The sequence below is a fragment of the Solea senegalensis genome, linkage group LG12 (assembly GCF_019176455.1).
Source record: "Solea senegalensis isolate Sse05_10M linkage group LG12, IFAPA_SoseM_1, whole genome shotgun sequence".
Lineage (NCBI taxonomy): Eukaryota > Metazoa > Chordata > Actinopteri > Pleuronectiformes > Soleidae > Solea > Solea senegalensis.
The window spans coordinates 17,806,809-17,817,401 of NC_058032.1; the positions used below are offsets into that span (position 1 = coordinate 17,806,809).

The 10,593-nt window shown below is 41.1% G+C and overlaps 1 protein-coding gene across 4 annotated transcripts; it reads right to left on the bottom strand.

Annotated features, from left to right (window-relative positions):
* On the bottom strand, positions 1 to 10,345 carry LOC122778525 (cytoplasmic polyadenylation element-binding protein 4-like). 4 transcript variants are annotated; one of them, XM_044040505.1, is made up of 12 exons: positions 10,221 to 10,345; positions 8,170 to 9,289; positions 7,959 to 8,057; positions 7,045 to 7,135; positions 5,919 to 5,969; positions 5,215 to 5,238; positions 4,673 to 4,849; positions 4,450 to 4,539; positions 4,234 to 4,352; positions 3,380 to 3,494; positions 3,101 to 3,282; positions 1 to 2,952 (listed from the first exon to the last, which is right to left on the bottom strand). In XM_044040505.1, the coding sequence occupies exons 2-12, from the start codon at positions 9,232 to 9,234 to the stop codon at positions 2,725 to 2,727; spliced, it is 2,241 nt and encodes a 746-aa protein (XP_043896440.1). In that variant the 5' UTR covers positions 9,235 to 9,289; positions 10,221 to 10,345; the 3' UTR covers positions 1 to 2,724. The 4 variants fall into 4 exon arrangements, with proteins under 4 accessions (XP_043896440.1, XP_043896439.1, XP_043896442.1 ...); XM_044040504.1 differs by having other exon boundaries at positions 7,045 to 7,138; XM_044040507.1 differs by lacking the exon at positions 5,215 to 5,238.
* Positions 10,346 to 10,593: the final 248 nt, after the last annotated feature.

The following is a 10,593-nucleotide window of genomic DNA, read 5'->3' on the forward strand; positions in this document are numbered from 1 at the left end:
TTCTTCCTCACAGCTGTTTTATTCATTCAACATCTCACATTACAAATACTTCAAATGTATGCATACAGTTACAAATAGTTGGCAGCAAATGAATATATGACATTAGATCTTTGTTTTACTTCAATACTACAAACCAACTATAAAAACTGATGTCTGTATTGTAGCGTAAATTAATCAGGAAGAAAATATAAAAATTGGAACTTACATATAAATGTCAAATGGCTGAATAAAAATCAAAATATCAGGTAAAAAAAAGTTAATAAATATAACCTTCCCAGCATACAATTAAAAACTATTGAAATTTTGCAATCAAGTAATACTAACAGACATAATATTCTTTTCATCTGAAAATGTGGAGCACAATACAGCAATTAGAAAAACTAGACACACGAGTTTAACACATCACCCCAAAAATATAACAAAAAATCTGATCAAAATCATAGTTAAACATTTCAAAAGAAAATATAGCAAATACTAAATACATTATCGACCTAGTATATACAATGTTTTCAATCACAGTAGCATGGTTGTAGCAAAATAAGTAAATAAGCACAAAACTAATGTTTAAAAATAAATTCAGGTATAAATTAGTTCTTTTTTTTTTTTTCTTGCAGACATCAGCATGAACAATAGGAAACAAATGTGTTAAATGACTGCATGGTCTATATGGATTAAATGACTTACACTGCAGAGACTTGTTTCTGGAAAGAATAAGTATTGCACATAATGGCTCAAAGTTAACTTGCAACATTAAATCACATTCAGGTTATGTCCCAAAGCATGCCACATCACAAAGGGGGGTCAAGTGATCAACTCTCCTCACCTATGTCCTACTGAGTGTCCTCTACATTACAAAAAAACACATCCAAAGTGTTGTCACTGTGTTGATTGCATAAACATCACGTCTGTGTAAGGAAGGCAGACTCCATCATGTAAAGAGAGGCTACGAGAGAGGTGATCTCAAAGAGATAAGGAAAAGGAAGTCAAAAGGAGATCTAGTGCATTACATTAGGTCCTGCATTAACACTAGCCATTTTATTTCTGTATTACATTATGCATGCCAAGAATACGTAGAACTTACAGGCAGTTCCAGAAAGAGGATCTATATGTTCAACATCCACTCCAGTGAGAGAAGGGAAGATATCACATTGAACAAAGCCAAAACATTTACCCTAATGATACTCTTACTGACTGAACCTAGGGGTGAAATATCAGACTATAGTTTCAAGACTATCAAAATCAGTTAAGAAAGGTCTTGTCATGCCTTAGGATCCTGTAATAATGTTTATGAGGACAGAGGAGAATCCATATGACTAGTTAATAATAGCCTTATTTTTTTTTTTTTTATCTACAGAATCACACCAATGCACCAGACAATTTTCAGATTTACCAGCACTTAAATATATAAAAGCTAATTGAAAATTATATTAATATCATTCATCATTTTCTTTTTAAATTAAGTTTACCATAAATGCAGATCTCTTAGTAACAAAGGTACAAAATTATTTTTCACCAAGTGAAAAAAATGAGGTATTGCAAAAGGAGTTCTCCCATCTGTGAAAAATGTGCCTAAAATGACTATTGAAAAAAATATTTAGAAAAGTAGTGCATAATAAATGTATATATGTTCATGACAAAATAATCAGCTATAAAACACTGTACAAAAATCAGCAGGCCATGTATAAAATAATATCTTTATCTCTGTGACAGCAAATTCTAGCTACTACCATCTCCAACCACAACACTTGTGATAGAAGCTCCAGTCATAGTAGAGCGTGCAGTGGTACACCATGAGGACAGCTCAGGGAGACTGGACTGTGCATTCCCATTAGTTTGTACTACATTAGCATGTTAGCTTCCAGTGCTAATATCCCTGACAATATAAAGTGAGCAAATACTACTGCCAATACCTGAGCCCTGAGGGCCGTGTCTTTATTAGCTGAAACCCAGAAATCAAAACGCCAAACAACTCCCAGCCTCTCCTCCCGTCGCACGACAAGAGGACACAACATTATCCTGAAAACCCTCAGGTTGATGTCTGCTTCTGATGATGTGTTTTAGGCCAATCTTTGGTTTGCCCTATCTGGTTACAAAGTGTCAACTTTTCAACCAAGACCTAAAACCTCATGCTAGCAATCTTTAAGAGATTTTGTCATTGTTGTTTTCTTTTTTCAGGACGTGGCCAGATGCTATACAATGAGCTGCTTTAAAAACTCATTTCTCTGTACAACCCAACTATTTGCACTCAACTTTTGGTAAATGGTACAGTTGTTCTCTAATCCTGCAAGCAAAAATCAAGAAAATGCACCCCTCTTAAACTCAACTTCCATTGTTAGTATACTGATTAAGGTATGATGAACCTCACTTAAATTTTATGTTACTCTTGAAAACAAATGTAAGCAGCTTCACCAGCTAACGTGAAAAGAAAGTACAGTCAAGTCAGAAAACGTCTAAATCCAAATCTAATGCACCCATATGTTCATGCACACTTAAAGTCAAAAAACGTAAATGGGATTTTCACTCTTTTCTTCTTAGCATTTACTTCTTTTAGAGGGCCAATTAAAAAAAAATAAAATAAAAAATAAATTATGTTGTTTTTTTTTTTAACTTAAAAGAAAAGTGCATTTATTTTTCATACCATAGCCCGTACCCCTTCCATAACAACCCCTTTCTCAGCCCCTCCCCTGAACCTGCATCATCTCCCTCCCTTGCCCTGGGCTCGCCTCAGTTCCAGCGGAAGGAGATGTGTCGAGGTCGGTCGCCTCCCTCTTTCACCAGCGGCTTGTGGAACTCGCGGCCAGCTCGGGAGTGGATGGCTGCCCAGCAGTACTCGCAGTAGTACTGCAGACAGGTCACGTTGGCGCAGAAGAAAGGAGCAAACTTCCCCCCACAGCGGGTTCCCTGGCACTCATCACACAGCTGATCATCCAGGACATATGGCTTCACTTCCACCTGAGAAGCACAGGGAAACTGTTAAAAAGGAGGTCCGAGGAAATCTGAATACACACAGCAGTATGTTAGCTAAGTGGAAATTAATATTTTATGGACATCCACTCTGCACTTAGACCTTAAGGAAGCTGCTAATCTCAGTTCAACTCACCCGTTTATCAATCTCCCCATGCTGCAGTTGAACAAATCGGGCACTAATGGCTGCAATGTAGCTTTGCTGATTGGAGAAGGCCACTCGCCCCGCCCCTTTTGGATACTTAAGTTCAGGGTCTGTGTCGATCCCAGCGTAGCATACTCCCCCATAGAGACGGTCCATAATCATAGCAAGCTCCACTGTGACAGAAACACAGGATGCAGTTTAATGAAATCTATACGATTTCAGTCATGAGAATGCACACTTTTGCATTTAGAGGTCACCACGCATGCGTACCTGCACGTAAAGGTCGAGGGACACCTCCTACAAAGATGGTCTTTCTAGGATCCAGTGGCTGAGAGCCGTCCATTACAAAGTCACTGTCATTTAGGTTCCAGGGTCGAATCTGGACCTTTGGTCAAGATGGAAGAAAAAATAACGAACGATCATTAATTCTCGTCAATTCATTATGAAAATTAAAAGATTGTAGATTGAAGAATTGTTTACATCAAACCCCCTCAATGACTGAAAAGACATTTCAAGACACGGACTGCATTGTTGTCCACAGATTTGGGTCAAGATATTCTCATATGATGAGACACTTGTCAATTCCCTGACTGTAGATTATTCACAGTTTCTCATGACGTCTCCAAATCACCAAAAAAATGTATGGGGTGACTTCTGTGTACGTGTACAGTCCCTCCAGACAATCTCCAGGTTTCAATGCAATGTCTGACAGTTGAGGTCACTATTTGCACATTTTGTGTCAAGCACACTGATGTCTAACATGCGCATGAGAGTAAATTAAGGTGTTAAAAAAATCACCCCTCTTATTTACAAACCATGGTTGTCATTTTAACTTTTCAGTAAGGTTTTGGAGAAACCATAGACTGTGTATAAACACATGGACATAGCGTTCCGGTTTGAAAAGTGAAGCTTGGAGGTAGCAGGAAATAGCAGTTGACCACCAGGGGGCGACTCCGCTCATTTAAAAAAAAAAAAAAACGTCTAAGGGAAAAAGAGCCTACTTCTATGATACAACGATCAAAACTTAAACAACTACAACCTGTGTAACTATTTATTAAGTTAACATTTGTTAGTTTTGTACTTGTTAGGCAGGATTACCAAGCCGCTCAACAGATGACACTTACAGGCTTGTCTTTGATGGTGGGGCTGGAGACGCACAAGTAAAGCTTTCCATCCTCTTGAATACAGGCATCGATCAGAGCCTGAACGGAGCTTTCGTCTTGGAACAGCAAAAATGCGTATCCTGCAAAGGTTACACACACAAGAAAATGATCACCATCACAGGTCTGTACTGTAGACACACTGGTAACGGATATAGATTTAAACTGGTTTGACTCTACCTTTTGGTGGAAAATAGGACTTGCTCTCTGCCTTATGAGGCCAGTCTACAAACAAATGACCAAATCGACGGAAACTGGCAGTGATTTCATCTGAAACAGAGAATCAGTCAGTAAATCTGTCTTTGACAAGCATCAACATAAAAGTGAATCCTTACATTAGGGTGGGGAAGTCATTAATGTTCATTTGTTTTAGGGGGCATGGTCTACCTTCTCAAGCCTTTACCTTCATCTATGTCTGGGGGGAGCCCTCCAACAAACACCTTGCGAGAATAACGTTCCACACGTTCCCCATTGAGGTGGGGGAAACAGTGGGTGGAGCCAAGTCCAGGAAGCCCCTGGTCACCTGACTCATCCTCTCCAAAGGAGCGCTCATCCTCCATGGGGAACAGAGAGGAATTACCTAATGGAGAGAATCATCTGGATTTCACATACTGGTTGACCTATGTCAGTTCTTTCCGATTTGAAAAGGTATTAATACAGGGAGCAGGGAGTATGATCAGAGGCAAATAAATTTAATTGTTTTAAGAAATGCATATAAAAGCAGCTGTGATTACAATTTTAATAACGCAATAAAAGCATGACATTCAAAGGACGTAAGGCCCGACAGGAAAAGGCTAAAACGTCACAAAAATCAAGGCAGAAATAATTGGTGACAATAACAAAATAAAGCAGACAAACACAGATGCAATACAAAGAGTCATAATTTCAGGGGTTGTTGCAGCTTTCTGTACAATGAACAAATTAAGACACATTCACAAACTTTACCTCGTCTTCTGCCATAACTTCTCGCTGCATGTAAAACGACACAAAACACTTTTGAAATGGCTTTTTGAAAAAGGTACATCATAAATAAAATATGCACAAGCACACGCCAGCCGAGACTGGAAAATAATTTGTTAGGTTACCACACAAAATGGCTGCCACAGCAGCCATTCTGTGTGGCCACAGACCAAAATTCTTTACAGTAATTTTATTTTAACCCATTTAGGCTGCAACAGACATCACACCGAGAGTAATTTATGTCCAGCATGAACAAGACAAAGATATTAAATGTTTCAAATAACATGTAATTAAAACCAAAATTACAAAGAAAAATGCAATAAGGACACGTTTAAAAAGGCAAAGCAGAGCTGTAGTTTTTATGTTTTGTACTTGAATTTCCTTTGGGTATTGAGATTGAATTAAGACATATACCACATTTTATGGCACAGCAAATTAGAGTGCAATAAAATAAGTAATGTAAGGTAAATCATTTTATGTTTTTACCACTTGTTATTTAGTGCATATCAGTATGATTTTATGACATCCAGACATTTAACTGTTTTATGAGAGCTCACCAAAGCAAATGAACAATTTTTAAAGATAGCCGTGAAGTACGGACTTGCTTTAGGAACTATAGGCAGGTCTTATTTTCAAACACCTGACCTCTGCTAGAGCACTGCAATATTGTATGCATGTTATTTACATACCATTCATAGGTAGAGGTCCATCTCCACCCTGGTGAGAAAAGCTGTAACGTCCTGTATGATAAAAAAAAACAGAGGAGAACTCAGAACACTGCAAAATGAAATGATTCCTAATCCTAAGAGGAGAATTTTAGTTTAATGTAAATAGCACCTTTCAAGAAGACAAATAGAGTATTTAGTTAATGTGCAGCAAATTCATTCAGGTTATTCTCACATTTAAACAAACAATGTTTCTGTCAAACAAGGTTTCTGACATTACAAGGCAAAGTGTTAGCTTTAAAACTATGCAAATTATTACAAGATTATTGAGGCCAACTTGCAAATTAAGTGACAGAGTACACACACGTGACAAATGGTATGACGGCTGTATAAATTATGGAAGAGGAGAGCCAAAAAACTAACTATTAGTCAGCTTAATTTGGGAACAGTAGAGCTGTCTGAGATGGGTACAAAACAGAACTGCAATCTTTTATTAATGAGATCACAAAACTGCTGCAGGTGGTGGTATCCAGGGGTTACAGAGGATGTGACAGAAATGTACAAATATAAAGGTCAGAATAATTATAAGTGTAGTTTTTGTACCAACACAAAAAACACTGATACTTGACACTGACAATTTATTAAATTGCATATTGATGTAATGTTCTCATTACTGTCATTTACTACCCATAAATAAGTTTAAAACCATAATTAGGTGGCTCCTTCTAATTCGTCAAAATGTTATCTTTAAGGATATAGTATTTATCTCCATAACTGGCTTAATTAAATTACAGACATTTTCATAGTGATAACATTACAACTATATAGCCTAGTCCAAGTTTTTATTTAAATAAGGAATAAATACTTAAGGGCTCTAACCAGATAAAGGATTACTTGGAATTTGCTATGGACACATTTTATTGTCTACTAAATGTACTGAAAACAAAGAAACAGTGGAAATATACACAACTACTGTCAAATATTTATACCAACATTTTGGTCAAATTGTAACTCAAAATGAAACATTATGTATTCAAATGGCTACAATAACACTGTGTTAATCATAGCAAAGCAGCATGTATGTGCCATAGACCTCAACTTAACTGCAGACGGAGAGGAAAATTACCCCTCTGTTCGAGTGTGAACCAACCTTTCAGGGAATCCTGCTCAGCCCTCATAATGTCAATCAGTGAGTTCTCCAGAGAATGCATACTGAAACCATCAAAGGACCGTGTTCTCTCCTGCTGAAAGAGAGGAAGACAACAGTGAACATCTTTACTTCCTCTTCACATCGAAAGTAGCACAAGATGTAGGAGCCCTGACAAATTTTGCTACAGTGCCAATAAGCAAATTAAAAAAAAACAAAAAAAAACTGTGGAGAATATCCCCAGAGAGGCCGTCAGAAGAGAGAGCACTGTGAACAGAAAATGGCCCCTGCAAAATATTATCTTATCTCAAATCATATCAGAGAATATATTCTACTAAAGAAGCCAGAAAAATGCATGCTCCCACTTCAAACTACCACAAATGTTAATGGAAAGGAAGAATATTATAGATTCATTTTAAAAACAATTTTCAAAACACAGAAAAGTCATGAGTTATTTGTAACACAAACAAGGGTGATTCACATTGTGTCTAAATGGGCTGTGAGCATCAAAGCTGCAGCAGAGCACAAGACTCCTCAAATCAGGACAAGAGGAAGGCCATGTGATCGGAGCGGATGATATTGATGCTCTCTATCACCCTTATGACCTAGATAAGTCCTCATACACAAACATGCACAATACGTTTCAATTCATCCCTTTAGTTTGCTTGACGGCCATGTATCCTGTTTTTCCTCAATGGCTTACTTGTTGAATTTGACACAGATACACATGTTTAACATGATTGATATTGTTGACTTTCACAGAGAACACATTTACATTTCATGAAGATATAAGACCTCCATTCACGTCGAATGTTTGCCTTTCATATGATTGTCAACTTTGCCGAGTTTATTTTTAGAAAACTCATGCAATAAATCCCTTAACATCAGCGCAAGTATTACCTATGTGGTATGCTCACCTGGAAAGGGTAGATGCCTTCACTGCGGCTCATGCTGTCCTCCATCCAGCCCTTGTGATTGAAGCCAGAGCTATTTCTGGGGAACTTCTGGGAGGGAACCTGTGTGGACAGACATATGTTTCCTAAAAGTCTCCCGACAAAATCTATAGGACGAGAACACATGAAATAATAAATAGCTCTACTAAGACTTATCTGTGACAATCCCATATACCTGGTTGTTGGGGAAGGATTTCTTCAGTGGTGAAATGGAGTTAAGGCCCGTCATGCCTCCACCAACCCCCCGCCGGTATTCTCGAACTCCCTGTGGGCCTCCCCAGCCACTGTACCCACCAGGGCTCCAGGAGGTGGATGTGGGAGTGGAGGGACTCTGGTAGCTTCCCCAAGGAGAGGGTGGTTTGTTCTGGGCAGGAGTCAGATGGGGAAGCTGGGTGAACGGTCCACTACGATGGGGATGTGGAGGGAAGGAAGGCTGAGGTGGATGAGGGCTAGCTGGAGAGCGCCGGTGCTGCTGTGGCACCCCCTGACCATGGGGGTGGTAGTGCTGGGGGTGGGGTGTTGGAGCATGGTGCTGAGAGACTGGTCCAATCTGCGGGGAGAAACTGCCCCCTGCCCCAAAACCAGGGCCAGCATGGTGAGAGAAGTTCTGGAACAGCAGGGGAGGTCCGTTGGCATTAGAGCCAGCTGGGCCGAAGAACCCTCCGATGTCCTCGCCGACCACTGGAGACTGGGTGGATGGGACGGCAGGGGACCAGTTGTTAAAGCTGGTCAGTGAAGATGAAGAGGAGGTGGACTGTGCAATGCTCGTACCCATTCCCAGGCTGTCCTGGTAGTCAAACCCACTCAGCACCGGAGACTCCATCCTCATTTTCTCCTTCCCACCACTACTCTCCAGAGAACCCTTCTCCAGGGAAACGTCTTCAGGAAGTGCCCCCTCAAGCTCTCCTAGGCCTCCACCAGCTTCCTGCTGACCCGGAGACAGGGCCTGAGGCTGGGCCTGAACCTGAGACTTCTCCTGCATGTCCTGGAGGTCCAAGGCCTTGGACTTGTCCGATTCCAGAATCTCATCTTGCATGTTACTGTGTTGGGCTACGGCAGGGAACAGCCAAGCACTGCCCCCATTGGTGGAGCAGGTGTTGTTTACGAAGGAGGGGGGGCTGGGGGGGTTTGAGGGGTGGTGAGGGTGCTGGGTTTGGAGGTGAGGAGGGATCCTTACAGGGAAAGCAGATTTGTTACCACTGCTGTTCTTCACCAGAACTCCAAACCCGTAGTCACCCATTTAGGACAACCAGTAAATCTTCAGTTGACTTTTGGCTTTCACCGTCTTCTTTATCCTAAAATAAAGGTTGAGGGAGAAGTATGGCAGAAAAGCAGTAGACTATTAACACATTAAGTTAATAAGGCCTCTTATAAAAAACACACACACACACACACAAGCCTTGCCAAACGCAGTGAACGTGCTTGGGCTGCATTCTGTCTGGTCTTGTGATGCTATCAATGAGATTAAGTCATTGACTTGCTTGGCTATTGAAGGCCTAGATGAAATATAACACTGGCTAGCAGGCAGGCGACCACGGTAAACAACCAGCCTTGAGCAGAGCAGGCAGCTTACAGCCTGACGTCTTCAAAGGTCGTTACGCAGCTAGCAGCAGAGCTAACAGCTGCTCCGCCACCTTCCATGTGCCATATTAATCATGCAGGTCCCGGCAGTCCATTTTAAAGTGCGTTGATGCATTACAGTGCATATGTGAACGCTCGGGCGCTGTGTTGGCCCATACAGTGGACACCTACCGAATTATCTTCGTTTTTCAGCAATGACCTCCTCATTCGAAACCACTTAAATACAGGAAAATGTTGATGACGTCTCCTGTCTGCCTTAAATCTGGGGTAGCTCCCCACAGCAAGCCGCTAGGCTAGGATAATAGCCGACAACCGCAGCGACGTTGAAGCATATTAGCGAAAACAGCCGGAGAGCAATAAAAACGAATGCAACGGCTACGACGTGCCCCGAAATGTCGTTAACGCTCACGGCATCGTCACCAACGATAACACAGCGCAAGAATGTCCACTATATGACAAGTTAGAAATGGTGTATATGGCTCTTTAAACGACCTCGTCTGTTCCGTGTCCTGTATGTTCAATGTCACACAGCCCTACCGATTCCTGTCATCATTTTCACGGCTCGAAATAACGCAACGCCACCGCGACCGCAGTTCACACGTAGCAACAAGCGTATGTGTTTGGTGACATGTCGGGCATAGCTACCTTCAATTCGGCGACATGACCTTATCGTTTTGGTGTTGCCATATTTTTGCGTTTTTCCTTTTTCAGTATTTCCTAGGCAGCCGGTGTTAATGGTCTCCTCTCTCTTCTTGATGACAGCTGGACCAGTCGGGAGACACTTCCGTCTGTGGGCCCCGCCCCCGCTATCACCCGGCAGCCACTCGGCGTTAGGATTTCCCTTACAAGCCCCTCCCATCTGAGCTAAAGTCTAATAGTTGATAGGATGTTTGCAGATAAGTCCCGCCCACAACACGCCTTCTCGCTGAACAGCACATGCACACAAGACGCTCTCCTCCCAAATAAGGATGCCTTCATATCAATGGGAGGAGTTTTAAGGAAAAAGAGAAGACACGAT

Coding starts and splice junctions, on each gene's coding strand:
- LOC122778525 (XM_044040504.1), bottom strand. CDS start 9,234: ATGGGTGACTACGGGTTTGGAGTTCTGGTGAAGAACAGCAGTGGTAAC. Junction 3,495..4,233: donor CCACCATCAAAGACAAGCCT/GTAAGTGTCATC, acceptor TCTTGACCAAAG/GTCCAGATTCGACCCTGGAA. Junction 2,953..3,100: donor ATGGGGAGATTGATAAACGG/GTGAGTTGAACT, acceptor TGTGCTTCTCAG/GTGGAAGTGAAGCCATATGT.